Source organism: Protomyctophum bolini (assembly GCF_963924005.1).
Source record: "Protomyctophum bolini genome assembly, chromosome: 2".
NCBI lineage: Eukaryota > Metazoa > Chordata > Actinopteri > Myctophiformes > Myctophidae > Protomyctophum > Protomyctophum bolini.
Window position 1 is genome coordinate 24,200,130 of NC_137863.1, and position 14,857 is coordinate 24,214,986.

Sequence of the window (14,857 nt, forward strand, 5' to 3'; positions counted from 1 at the left end):
TAAAAACATTTCGTCTCTGCATGTCGTCACAGAGGTAGGAAACAGAAGGAGGAAGCAAAGTGCAGACAGGGAAGATCACAGCACTGTCAGTGAACCGGTACATAAGAAAAAGAGAAACCAACAGAGGTGAGTAACGTTTTAATACATTTTGTCATGTTTATAGTGAATACAACCACGGACGTGAATGAATTTCATGTGATTTTGAATATATATTAATTTTGATGCATATATATTTGTCAGTTTATTATTTAAAGGTGATTTCACTTAATTAAAATATCACTTATTTTTTTGTTTTGTTGTGATAATCCTCTCTACTATAGAGTGTGCTGACCATATAAGGAGTTCCTCCCTGTCCCCAGTTAACCCCTGGGGGTCAAAAAACCTTAGATTTCGTGTTTTGAAATCACTGACACCCCCTTTAAGCTGTAAAGCTCTTCTAAGAGGAAGACGTGGTGCAGTTAGTTGCTTTAGCAGACATTTTGAGGGTCCAATGGAGTTAAGAGGTTTTGTCCAAAGCACTTTTTACTACTTTCCATTGGTTCAATATTTTCGAAAATAATTTAGTTATGAGGTTTCCTCCCGACAGCAACGATATGGTATGTACAGCCAGTAAGATCTCCTAAAATCTAATTAGAGGATCCTTTTTTACCAAAAATATTTTCTTTTTAGTTTTTACGCAAAATACGTACGCAAAAATAGCAGATCTACATGCTCAAAATGTAGGCCTATCGCATCCCAACGTGTTGTGAGCTTGTAGATCTTAGAAGCTTTTAAATGGGTGAAATTAAGTTAGTAAAATGTACAGTAATGCTACACATCATAATATGCCAGCATACTGTGTGATGTATTCTGCTGTACCAGCATCATACTTTGACCACATAACAGCCTTACATGTTGCAGAAAAGCTCTTGTGCAAACTGCAGTCGATCTTTGGCATGCATATAGTGACCCATTTCCCAATAGACTGCCTTTTGCTATATATGTGTGAGAATTGTGGCCTCATGCGCATAAATTGGTTTAACCTTACAGCAAGTGTGTCATGTATTTTAACCATAAGAACTACTATGTGAGTAGAGGTATACACGGTATAAATACAGAACTTTATGACTCAACATAAGGACCTCTACCTCTGCCAGGGATTTTCATGAATCTTGGCGGGAACGAGGTAGTAGGTTGCCCCCCTAGAGACTTCATCGGTTGAATTTGTAAAAGGTCATGGTCACAATCACGATCATGGTCAAAATTATATAATCGGTCATAGATCAAGAGCTTTAATCCGTTCTGTTGCCCTCTGACATCACACAGTTCCATCAAATGATGTCATAGTGTACAAATTCTCTCTACCCCCAAAAAGCCAAAGGTTGCAAGATATGGGAAAATACTTAATCACTCATATCTATAAGTAAGAAATGGCATAGGTCGCATATAGGCCTTGAAGTAGGCTGTAAGCTGAAACTTATAGGTGCTGAGTCCATTTATTAAAGGTTCTATTCGTTTTGGCAAATGAGTGCTTTGGCATTTGTTGGATTGTGTAAATAAAAACGTCTGGGCAGCTGGGCTTCCGAAGCTAGTTGGATTGTGACTTACTGATCACAAAGCAAGTCTCACCCCTCTCTCTTTTTTCATCTTATGGAAATCTTGACAGCTACAAATTGTTGGCAGAGGTATGTACTCTAATAAATGCAATACTTCTAGTCTTAATTCACACCTTGTAATTATCCAGATTATAATTTAGACACCTTTGCTAATTACTTTTCACATTTTCATCTGCCCTGTAGGTTTCACCCCGCTCATGTTCCCGGAATATAATTTATCTATGGACAGACAATGAAAAGGATTGTTGTACTCATTGTTCTGCTACACTTTGTACAACAAAGTGAGACTCAGGGTGAGTGTCTGAGTAAAAGGAGTAGAAGGAGTAAAGTAAACCTCCACATTTGTATTATATTTGTATTTGTTTTCTTTTCTACCAGTCAAATGGCGGGACCTTCTGTGTTAATCTGTTGTTGTATCAGGTCTCCAAAGATGTGTGCCCAAGCCAAATTGCACAGAGTGCATGAAAGGTCCTGGTTGTGCATGGTGCAACCAGATGGTAAGCCAAATTATATATTTAACAGTATAGGCTGATACAATTAAAATTATAAATAACCAAGCATTTAGTATGATAGAGATCATGTATTGTGTTGTGGCCCTGAAATAGTAATCACTAATCAGAAAACATTATTAATTACAGACATGCAAGGTCCCATTATGGTTTAAAACACATTGGTGACTCACTGGCGCATGCTTATATCTTTGAGGCATGGTTGATGAATTTTATAACATGTAGGCCTATTGGTTATTTTCAGATACTGGACTGGTACATAATCACTATTTTTCTCTCTACACCCAATAATAGCACAGACTACTACAGTAAATATTTGTGAAGCACCACGCATTGGTGAAATGAATAATGGCCTTTTGCATTAGGTAGGTGAGAAGGTAAGTCAGTCAGTGAATGAAATAAAATGTAGTGCTCCACTCTACTCCTAGGGCTTCCTGAAACCGGAGGAATCGAATGAACGCCGCTGTGATACAGAGGAGTCTTTAAAAAGCAGGCACTGTGACAAGGAAAAGCACATTATTAACCCTGAGCCGAAAATGGATGAACTGAAGAACAATGACCTCAGCCAGGGCCCATATGATGTGATCCAGATTAAGCCACAAAATCTCAAATTCAAACTCAGAGTCGGTGAGCTGAGAAATGTATATCACAATCTAAGTTGCATTATATTGATGTCAGTGTGAATGGCTCACCATCTGCCACATGGGTTCAGATTGAACTCATTGACCGCCACCAGAACCTCTGGCGCTGTCCGCATCGTATATTTAAAAGTCTTCAGAAGCATTAATAATTATAACCGCGAGGTAAGTAAGTAACCTTAAAGAGCCATGAGGCCAGGATCCCATCTCCTGTTTCTGTAGCGTGAGGCAGCTTGATGTACAAGTACAGCCCCTGGACATGACACTGGTATGTCACAGGGACTTAACCGGCCGGGGATTGAACCCTGACCTCCCAGTCTCAGGGAGGACACTCTAACCACAAGGCCACTGAGCTGGTAACCATGAGGTATAGCAACGATTTGGTATTGAGCCCCTAACATCCTCTCTTTGTTCAATTCGATCTGAGCGGCAATTCAGAGAAAAACGCCTCAAAAGATCGGCGTTCCCATAACGTTGTGTGGGAGGCCATCTTGCTACAGGCAAAATACAGCAAGCTTAGTGTTTCCTAGCATTGGGGAGCGATATATACGATAAATATTTCGGATGAAAATTATGAATTCATAAGCCCCAAAACACGTTAAAGACATTCTTTGTAGCGGTCAATGATAAAAAGAGAAAGACATTTGTAGAATAAATCAAATGACCATATTCACTGCAAAGCGGTTATTTGCGTGAATATGGTCAGTTGAGAGTTAGGATGTATTTTCTAGTGATTATATTTTTCTAAATCAATCACAGGTGTCCCACAGACATTTAAAGTGTCATTCAAAAGAGCTGAGGGGTTTCCTATTGATTTGTATTACCTGATGGATCTGTCATTCTCCATGAGAGATGACCTGGACGAGATCAAACATTTGGGCCAGGATATCGTTGACACTCTTGGAGACTTCACGAAAAAGATTCGTATAGGTGAGAGCAGAGATTCTATTACATTCTATTTTGAACAACGCAGATATAGCTGGCCGGGATCTGAATCTGTCGTCCTATCCTATCCGTTTGTGCCAATATTGTGAGTTTGCTGCCATCTAAATGTTAAAAATTATCTAAAGAGCTGATTGAGCTTGATACATTGTGATGTAAGCGACAAAGCTGCATCATGTGAATTGGCATTTTCTATGATCACATTCACACCTAACAGAACACTTTGTTTTTTTTCTTAGCCAGAGTTGTGTTGCTTAGTTATATCACAGTGTACGTAGTGACGTACCCATATAGCTAACCTTTTAAGATGTTTACCCTTTACATGGCAAACTCACAAAATTGTCCTATGGTTTAGTTCCCATGTAAACCCTTTGCATGAATTCTATTGCATCCATTAGGTTTTGGCTCTTTTGTGGATAAAGTGGCCCTACCATATGTGAGCCAGGTGAAAAGTAAAAAGAAAAACCCTTGCCCTAGCCGGAGCACCACTTGCCAGCCAGCCTTCAGCTTCCAAAACATTCTTAGCCTGACTGAAAATGCCGGTGATTTCAAGAAGGAGGTCAGCAGGCAAGCGATTTCCGGTAATTTGGACTCTCCGGAAGGCGGATTCGATGCCATAATGCAAGCTGCTGTCTGCCAGGTAAATTTGTCCTCAAACCAGATTGTGTGTGTGTGTGTGTGTGTGTGTGTGTGTGTGTGTGTGTGTGTGTGTGTGTGTGTGTGTGTGTGTGTGTGTGTGTGTGTGTGTGTGTGTGTGTGTGTGTGTGTGTGTGTGTGTGTGTGTGTGTGTGTGTGTGTGTGTGTGTGTGTGTGTGTGTGTGTGTGTGTTATCTTTAAAATAAATTCAAAACTTGTTAAAATAGCAAATTCTTGGCTGTTTACTCTATTTTGATGGATGATGAAATAATTAAATTGATTAAAGCGATACTTATCTATTTTTTTGTCGCATTCCTATAAGTATTAGCCAATCATTTGATGACCAGCAGTGGTTCCCAATGGAGACACAATGGAGACTCTTTGTTTATATCTATATATATTGTCCTCTATGTTGTTTTCTTTTGTTCAGGATGTGATACGTTGGCACAATGTTACCCGGATTTTGGTCTATACTTCAGATGACACGTTCCATATTGCTGGAGATGGCAGACTGGCTGGCATCTATGAGCCTCATGATGGGAAATGTCACCTCAATGGGAACAACATGTATGATGGCACCAAATATGTGAGTAAACTACCATCAAAGCAGCATATTTGTGTGTTCAAAATCAGTTCAACGTATCAACATAATTTGTTCATAAAGTGTTTAAATTGTGTCTAAATTATAGTGATATGTTCTTCTGTCAAAACACACCACAAAAAAAGATATAACATTTTGTTAAAAGGTTAAAGGTCTAAATATAGAGCGCTGATGTCCTGACATCACTCGCTCATCCCCTGGTGAATATGGAGAATAACATGGGTCATCATTCTTAACATCGTCTCATATTAGAATTGTAGTCTAAAAATGAACAAACTGTCCTGTTGATATTGTCAGGGAGGTGGCTCTGTATCGTTTACAATAGTCAGTCAGTCATATTTGATACAGTCTGTTTCTAGCAGTAACATTAGCGTTTTCTTGCAGTCAGTTGATTCTTCATATCCATGTGAGTGATTCGGCAGTTCTTATATGAGGCGATCTAAAATCCCCCTATGGGGATTACAATACAAATAAAAATGTACACGCCATTTTTGTATACCCCACCATAGACAACCAATATAAGGCAAAATTTCATCATATCACAAGTAGCATGTGACATGTCAAACTAGGGGGTTTTCATGATTATGAATCCATTCCAGGCATTCGTTTTGCATGGAAAACACTCCTTGTCCTAAATTTGGCCATACCTCATCACATTTGTGATAAATGGTAAATGATAAATGGTGCATTTATATAGCACCTTTATCCAAGGCGCTTTACATACTGTAGATTGTGCATTACATTCACCCATTCACATACACATTCATACACTGATGGAGGCGGAGACCATGCAAGGCACCAACCAGCACATCAGGAGCAATTTGGAGTTCAGTGTCTTGATCAAGGACACTTCGACACTAACTCTAATGACGGTGATGGCGGCTCCAGCTGTTTTTAGGCCAAGGAGTGTTTTTCGTGCAAAACTAATGCTTGGAATGGATTCAGAATCATGAAAACCCCCTAGTTTGACATGTGACATTCTACTTCACTAGTCGGAAGAAACACACCATTGGAAAGGTTTAAGGGATTTATTGACAGTAAAGAAAGTAGGGGATGAATGAATGAAATCGGGTGTGTAGGTTCCAGGGGGGGTCGCCGACCCTGAGGTCTTTGGGGAGGAGGTCGTATGGTGTTCGTTGTATGGCGTTCGTCGTAAGGCGTTCGTCTTACGGTGCACATGGACGGTCACCCCCCGGCAGGAACCTGAGAAGGAGAGAGAGTTTTGTTTTAATTGGTTGTTCCACTTTGGCAAAGTGAATGTAGTATTCCTAGTGCCGATAAGCTTCTTTGAGGGGAGCGGGGAAAGGAGCTACTATGGAGGTGAAGGGGGTGGGGGTGGGATGCGAAAAGCCTGTAGGAAGGTGGCTAGTGTGCGACGCGGTGAGGCGGGCGAAACGTGGAGGATTCTGGGTGGTACTGGGCAGGTATAAATAGGGACAGGTAGATTGGCATGGAGGGCGGAGAGTGGCGTGAAGTGCAGGGTCGATGTGTGTTTCTCCGCCTCCTGAACATCTGTTGTTCCAACTCCATTTAAAGTATGATGAAATTTTGCCTTATATATATTGGTTGGGGTATACAAAAATGGCCATAACCTTTTTTGCGATATTTCTGGCAGAGCAGACCTCCCATTCTGTGGACCTTAATGACCAAGTGAATAGAAAAAACTGTCATGACATCACAGGTCCTCTCAAATTTTTGCCCCAAATGGGGTATAGTGACAAATGTCCCCCTTTAACCACATGAACCCTATAGAGAACATTTGGCAAAAATAGACAAATATTTGCCTAAATTGGTGAAGATTCAGCGGAAATAGCAGATCTATAAGCTCATGCTATTCTCGCCATTTGACAACAAAATTGTTTTTGCAAACCCATTATTTTTCCCATGTGTGTTTAGGACAAGTGGTGTAAAGTAACTAAGTGCATTTACTCAAGTACTGTACTTGAGTAAAATGTTGAGGTATTTTTACTTTATTGGAGTATTTCCAAGTTTCTGTACTTTTACTTCTACTCCACTACATATCAGAGACAAATATTATACTTTTACTCCAGTACAATAATTGAAAAACTTACTAGTTACTAGTAGGCCTAACTAGTTATTTGGATTATTATTAATTTATTACAAAACATACATTCACCACTTCAGCGCTAGCCTAGTATATTTCGGCATTTGAAAATAGACGATCTACAAGCTCACAATGCGTCGCGATGTGACACATTGTGAGCTTGTACTATAGATCTGCTATTTTCAAAGGATTTTTATACATTTTATACATTTGAAAACTTGTGAAATGGGACATCTGCATAATGAATACGTTCTACTTTTGATGGCCTACTTTAAGTACACTTTTGTACTTTTACAAAAGTACATTTTGAATTCTGGACTTTACCTTTCTATATTGATATGTTTACTTTGAGTACTTTTCCCTCCACTGTTTAGGACTACCCCTCCATCGGCCACCTCTCCAGGGTTCTCGCAGCCAACAACATTCAGCTTATCTTTGCTGTCACTGAGGAAACTGTCCAAGCTTATCAGGTCTGTATAAAAAAAGGACATTAAGCTAAGGAGGAGTGTCCATGTGACTGATTATATTGGTGACTTTTCAATACCTCTCATCCAAGCATTCCTTTCTACTTAGGCCCTGAGTAAACTAATACCCCAGTCGGTGGTGGGAGTTCTCAAGAAGGACTCCAGCAACGTAGTCCAGCTCATCTCGGAGGCGTATAATGTGAGAATGTTAATGGTCCTTAACCCATGACTATAATAGTCTATAATACAGTGGTTCCCAAACTTTCATGTCAAGGACCCCAAATTGACACTAATTAGCCCTGTGGACCCCCATTTGAAGAGAATAAGAGATATACCAGGGACCCATAAGATAAGATTTTTACAGCTCTAGCTGTTGATTATCAACCCATTTAATTTCAAGGATCCCCAGTTTGACATGCATTAGTCTGCAGATCCCCATTTAATGCCATATCTCTGAGATGCCAATTTATATTGTCAAATCAATGTCAATTTAACTCTGAAACCAATAAGGGTCCATTTGGTTCCTATCATTTAGCTGGGGACCTCCTGGAACTCCCTCAAGGAACCCGGACCCCACTTTGGGAACCACCGCTATAACATAATTGAAGACAATATAGTGACTATACTTCTCCTAATGGTTAAGATGGATTACATGCAGAGGATACATTATGTGTGTAAATGTATAGTGGTAGACAGTAACTAATTACATTTACTTAAATGGGAATTAAAGGTGATTTCTTTCCTTTCTTTTTTTTAAATGTATTATTACAGAACCTGTCATCCACCATACTGCTGGAACACCAGGGGGCGCCACAAGGCCTGGATGTTGCCTACAAGTCCCACTGTGTTGACAGTGCCCCCTGGCGGAAAAGTGGAGAATGCATGAATATTAAGATCAATGAGCAGGTTTGTCTATAATTCCTAGCGAGAAATGTGAATGTCTATATAGTAGGCCTATTACTAAACATACATTAACCACTTAGTGGTTAATCTACATATGCACAATGTGTGGCATCATGATGCGTTGTTTGGTACTTTAAGTACATTTTTATACCAAGACTTTTGTATTTTTACTATTAGTTACATTTTAGTGGCACATTTTGAATACTAATAATATAATATAATATAATATAATAAGAGTACTTTTTCCACTACTGGAAATGTCACACATAACAAACTAAAAGGATAATGAAACTGGTCAACCTGGGTCTCATTTTTAGTACCCTGGAATGATTTAATTTTATTTTAAATTGTCTCTTGTGTTCAGGTTGACTTCACTGTTAGGTTGAACATCTCTGAATGTCTTGGAAAAGAGATGGAGTTTCATTTTAAAGTCCAGGGCATCAGTGAGACCCTGAAGGTGGCTGTAGAGACCCTGTGTGACTGTGATTGTGGAGAGAGGGAATCATCCCCACACTGCAACAACAGCGGCACACTCAACTGTGGAGTATGCAGGCAAGTCCCTACTCAGTAGAATCATAGGGAAGTCCCTACAGAAACTATAGTAAAATAAGCACATCACTTCGTGGAGGTGCTGGGTTCAAAAAGTAACATATGAAAAGAGAAGGGAACCCGCACACTCATATGCTCCAAAAGATAACTTTATTGACAACGTTTTGTCTCTTTCGCTCTTCATCTGGTCAAAACTGGTCAGTTTTGACCAGATGAAGAGCCTTGGCTCGAAACGTCGTCAATAAAGTTATCTTTTGGAGCATATGAGTGTGCGGGTTCCCTTCTCTTTTCATAAGTCCCTATAGAACCCTGACTGAGTAACTGAACAAATGTTAGCGTAGATTTAAATTGTAAAATGTTATTGTGTTCCTTACAACAATGTTTTTTTTTTAAAGATTAGTTTTTGGCTTTTCTGCCTTTATTGATAGTTTTAAGTGAATATTGACAGGAAAGAGAAAGGGAGAGACACACAGCAAAGGTCGTCATGAACAGGACTCAAACACGGGACACGTGTCAGGCCAGAGCCTATATGTGGCATACACCTGGACCACTAGGCCACCAGGCACCCTACTTGAAACATTGTTAAAAACTAAAATCAAAAACGTATTTTCAACTTAAAAATGTGTTGACATAACAGGTCAAAATACTTTAATTTGTCAAGTGATGAATTGCATGACACTTCAACAAAGCTTCAGGGAATGCCAATAATGTTAATGTAGAGAATGTATGTAATGTGTAATAATTAGGATTTTATTATTTAATACGGTATGTTAAACTATAGTAAGGACATTTTCTCTGTTTTATTCCAAAAGTATTCTAGTAGTTAATGAACCTAATAGCGTCCTTACTGGGGGCGAACATTTGCAATACGTTGTGAGTTTGTAGATTAGCTATTTTTGGCAAAGTTAAATTGGTGCAGAGGGGAAAAACGAGAGTGCCCAGTATAGATAAAGCCTGGGGGACCCCGGTCAACTTAACCTATTAGGCTTAGGCTTTTAAGTTGTTGAAGTGTTGCATTCTGATTATTTTAGGGGCAGCAGTGGCTCTGGAGGTAGAGTGGCCGCTCCCAGTACGATCCCGGGCTCCCCCAGAGTTACTGTCAAAGTGTTCTTGAGCGGGTTGGATGCCTTGCATGGTATCCTCTGCCATCGGTGTATGAATGTGTTTGTGAATGGGTGAATGTAATGCACAATTTATGTAAAGGGCTTTGGATGAAGGCACTATATAAATGCACCATTTACCATTTTTAATGTGTCTCCTAGTTGTGACTCAGGTTTCGTGGGTCAGAAGTGTGAGTGCGAGCAGCAGAAGGGCGTGGCCTCACTGGACACATCATGTCGTCAGAACAACGCTTCCCAGGTGTGCAGCGGCCATGGCCACTGTCACTGTGGAGTATGCACGTGCCAGGGCAGCCACAGTGGTACATTCTGCCAGTGTGATGACAACAACTGCCCCAGAAACTACAACATGCTTTGTGGTGGTAGGTGCACGTTTCATTATGTTGCACATGTACGACCATCCAAAGCATTTAACCATTTTAAACCCTGTATACAACACTTCATCCCCAGGGAGTCTAGAGTCTCAATTATTTTATACTTTGTTGTGCTAAAAACACATGCAAAAAATAGTGGATTGACCTATAGAATCTCTTTAAAAAAATCAATTTTTAAAAGATTTCGCCTACTGTACATAAGGATTTATGCAAAATGCGGCGCCAGGTTTAAAGTGGTTAACAATGTATCTCAGCATCTCTCTTCTCATCATTAGTTTTAGTAGTACTGTAACATAAAACATTTACAGTAAAGATGCATACTGCAGCTTGGATTTGTTTGACACATTTTTGTATTCTTCAGGAAATGGGAATTGTAACTGCAGCACCTGTACATGCTGGGCCAACTACACTGGCTCTGCATGTGAGTGCTCCACGCTCACAGATGAATGTGAAACAGAGGGCAACAGACACTGCAGTGGACATGGACAATGCGAATGCAACCGGTGCCGTTGTAATCAAGATTTTACTGGCAAGCACTGCTCTTCAATAGTGAATACTTGTCAAAACTACAAGTGAGTATGACTGTTATGCTGTATGACACTGAGGTAGCTGTTTCTTCTTTGTTGTTTTTTGTTTGCATTTTCACAATAATGGTTCTTAGGCAGAGGGGACTGTAGGTGTGAGATCTCTGCTCACATGATTTTAGATTGTGTTTGTATTAATGCATACAATAGAGCAGGTGTTCCCAAACTTTTTTGGACCAGGTACCCCTTTTGGGGTAGATATTCTTCCAGGTACCCCCTCATCCTCGCAACACGGATAACAATATATTTACAACCACAAGCAGTGTTTCCTGCAGGAAAAAGCTTTGGCATGGTGCTGGGCACAGGCCGCAATTTTGATTAATTAATTCATTTGATTCATTAATTAATAAGATGAATACATTAAGATTAATTTGTATTATTGCTCTTGTATTGCTATTGGAGACACTGGGGGGACACTGGGCAGGCACTGAGGAGGCACTGGGGAGACACTGGGGAGGCACTCAGGGGCACACTGGGGAGGCACTGGGAAGGCACTCAGGGGGCACACTGGGGAGGCATTGGGGAGGCACTCGGCTAAATGTAGACGTCTAAATGTAGACGTCTAAATGTATACAGACGTCTAAATGTAGACGTCTAAATGTGTACGTCTTCTCTTATGGGGGTCCCTGGCATATCTTTTCAAATGGGGGTCCACAGGCTAAGTAGTGTCAATTTGGGGTCCTTGACATGAAAAAGTTTGGGAACCACTGCTTTAAACACTTTAGCACTTTATGAACATTAACAAAATAGATGGGTCCCCCCTGGAACTCCCTCAGGTACCCCTGGGGGTCCCCGGACCCCACTTTGGGAACCACTGCAATAGAGCACGCACATCCACTCACTAAACGCCAGGTGCCGGGCCAAGGTTAATAGAAAAAGGTAAGGTCCGCACACTGTACCTTTCGAGCTGAATCCAGTGTGGGACCTTACCTTTTTTTCTTTCAAAAATGACCATGTATATATCTGTCAAAATGATCAAACACAAAAACACTTGCAAGCTTGGGGTCCTTTACAGTCCAAAAGGGCAAATTGTTGTGATTCGGCACTATAATAGAATTGAGGTTGGATTGAATTTACCCAACTTTTATGATTTAGAATTAGAATGTATACATATACAATACATGTTTCCGATATCTCACATGGTAAGTTGCATAGGAACAGTCATACTGTATGTTTGCCTGTTGTTACCTCACCAGGAAGTGCATTGAATGCATATCAGAACACAAGGGAAGTGGTGAGGAGGTGATGAGATGCAGTAAGGACCACTGCCACTCAGCAACATTTCAGTACATAGAACAAGAGGAGCTCCCCTGCAGTACTGATGCTCTCATGTATGAAGTGAAGCCTTCCCCTGATGGCAGCATCCTAGTCTGCTACACTGACCTACCCCGTGAGACATATAATTAATCAAATAATCGTTTAATTCCTGATAAAACAGCCAGTAACATATATTATGTACACTATCTGAGCCCTGTGAGCATATGTTTGTTTTCTAACCTTGTAAATGTTATTACCTTACTTCCAGTAATAGCCATTTTTGCAATTTAACAACGGGTTCTCTGGTTCTCTTGCATATTTCAACTTAATCTCCTCTTTTCTGACAGGTTCTATTGACAGGACTTTTGTGATCATTGTCAGCTCTGTGTCTGGTATCATTGTCATTGGCATAGCAGTGATCCTGGTCTGCAGACTCCTCCTGGAGCTGCACTATCGCAGTGAATACCGCAGCTTCATCAACGCTCAGAAAGACAGCAAATGGAACGAGGTGAGAAATACATTATGACACTGCATAAAACAAATTTTGTCTCATTTTCTATACCAGTCATAATAACTTTCTTGGGCCTGTAATGGTAATTTATTTTCATTTTTTATACATTATTAAAGATAAATGGATATGTACATTTTCAAATATGGCTCACATTTGTGATTTCAGGCCAACAATCCCTTGTTTCAAGATGCCACCACCACTGTAGTGAACCCGATGCACTTCGAAGATGACTAAAGCCCACCACACACCGGCTGCGACCGGCTGCGGTGCGTTGCTGCCTGGAAAATAGAACTGTGTTCTATCGGCGCTGTGTGTGTATATATGCTTAGTATATTGAGAAAAATATGCCCATTTGTTCTTCCTTCATGTCTTTTAACACTCTATTATAGCTTAATTTTCCCTCATATTAATTACTGTAATATTGTCTGGGCTGCTACATATTCAACATATCTCACAAAATTACTGATCATTCAAAAAAGGTTTCTGAGAATGATTTCACATTCAAATAGTTATGAGCCATCTGCCCCGCTCTTTATTAAATATTTACCCATTGACAAAGTTTCAGACCTGTTTATTTATGTTTAAATCAAAAAAATACAAACAAGACAGAATTATTTCCGTGTTACTTCTGACATTCACTCCTACCCCACAAGGCAAAGAGATGATTTTGAATTACCCTATTGTCGCACTTCCAATCCAAACATCAATCATTCATCAAATTTTGAGGCCTTCATCTATGGAATTCCCTAGATGCTTCACTTAAATCCTCATTTTCCTTGCCACTATTCAAGAAACAGAAGAAATATCTTATTTCTTCCTCTCTGTAGATTACATGATTTACTTTGATGTGTTATATTTTCTTTTGTGTGTTTGTTGTTGTATTGTTTATTTCCCCTTTTTGTGCAATCTCTGTGTTTTTATTTCTTTATTGCACAGCTGCTCCCTTTGCCAACTTGTAGACTTTTGTATTGTTCTTAATGAACTTTTAATCTGCTTAATCAATGACCTCTTCCATACAGGAAAGGATTCCAAATAAGCCAGCTGGCTTCTTCCTTTCCTTGCATTGTATTTTTGTTCTTTGATATGTATTGTCTATTTTTTATACTATGTGCTAAATAAATAAACCTAAACCTAAACCTAAGCGCTTTACAATGTGCATTAAGCTACTTGTTGAAATGTGCAATACAAATATACTTGCCTTGCCAGTTGCCTGTCTCTCACACACACACACACACACACACACACACACACACACACACACACACACACACACACACACACACACACACACACACACACACATACACAAACACATGACGGGCTTGACGGCAGAGGTAACCATGCAAGGCACCAACTGTCTCACGTTATCAGTTGTTATGAGCAGTTAGGGTTCTTTGTCAGGAACTAATAACCTGGAACCTTCCGATTCCAAAATGGCTATGTTACGCTGCCTTCTAAGTTCTGAGCCACTGTTCAGTAGCTTGTTTGTAGCTTGATTACTTAATAATAATAATAATAATAATAATGTAATTTTCCAGATCTTTGACCTTGCTATATGACTTCCCCTTCTTTATTTTATCTGCCAAGAGGCAGGAATGGCAGAAGGTGTGGGATTATGTTCCTTATGTCCATATGTGTAAACACATTGTGATTGGCCAGAATGAGATGATTTATGGTGATAAGAGTGCCCCTCACTTCACACGGGTGTGATTTTTATTATTGCGTTAGAGGTAATACATTTACTCAAGTACAACTTTGAGGTATTTAAAAAGTATTTTTTTAGTCTTCACCACTGCAATTATGCGGACAAAGAATACAATTTCCCATGTACCAGCCATGTTTTTATTATTTAAAACCTTTCGCTTACTTTATAGATTTTGATTATTATTTAAAAACATACATTAATCAAATATAAGCCCTATTATTTCCTCAATTCGAATAGGCCTATTTGACATACCGTAGATAGTTTTGAATACAATAATTTTACTTGTAACAGCATTCTGATCTTGTGGCATTGCTACTTTTACACAAGAACAAATAAAATAAGTACTTCATCCAGTCCACCACTAGCCTCGGAAACCCAGACGTTTTTATTTAGTCCACCACTAGAG

General features: G+C 39.7%; 1 protein-coding gene across 1 annotated transcript; it reads left to right on the forward strand.

The window, feature by feature from the left end:
* Window positions 1-20: 20 nt before the first annotated feature.
* Window positions 21-13,745, forward strand: itgb7 (integrin, beta 7). The gene is made up of 17 exons (XM_080783917.1): window positions 21-126; window positions 1,646-1,664; window positions 1,779-1,888; window positions 2,016-2,092; window positions 2,533-2,731; window positions 3,502-3,672; window positions 4,083-4,324; window positions 4,751-4,906; window positions 7,361-7,456; window positions 7,560-7,649; window positions 8,222-8,356; window positions 8,718-8,905; window positions 10,165-10,382; window positions 10,756-10,966; window positions 12,175-12,368; window positions 12,583-12,743; window positions 12,912-13,745. The coding sequence occupies exons 3-17, from the start codon at window positions 1,828-1,830 to the stop codon at window positions 12,978-12,980; spliced, it is 2,268 nt and encodes a 755-aa protein (XP_080640043.1). The 5' UTR covers window positions 21-126; window positions 1,646-1,664; window positions 1,779-1,827; the 3' UTR covers window positions 12,981-13,745.
* Window positions 13,746-14,857: the final 1,112 nt, after the last annotated feature.

Coding starts and splice junctions, on each gene's coding strand:
- itgb7 (XM_080783917.1), top strand. CDS start 1,828: ATGAAAAGGATTGTTGTACTCATTGTTCTGCTACACTTTGTACAACAA. Junction 4,325..4,750: donor TGCAAGCTGCTGTCTGCCAG/GTAAATTTGTCC, acceptor TCTTTTGTTCAG/GATGTGATACGTTGGCACAA. Junction 12,744..12,911: donor AAGACAGCAAATGGAACGAG/GTGAGAAATACA, acceptor TTGTGATTTCAG/GCCAACAATCCCTTGTTTCA.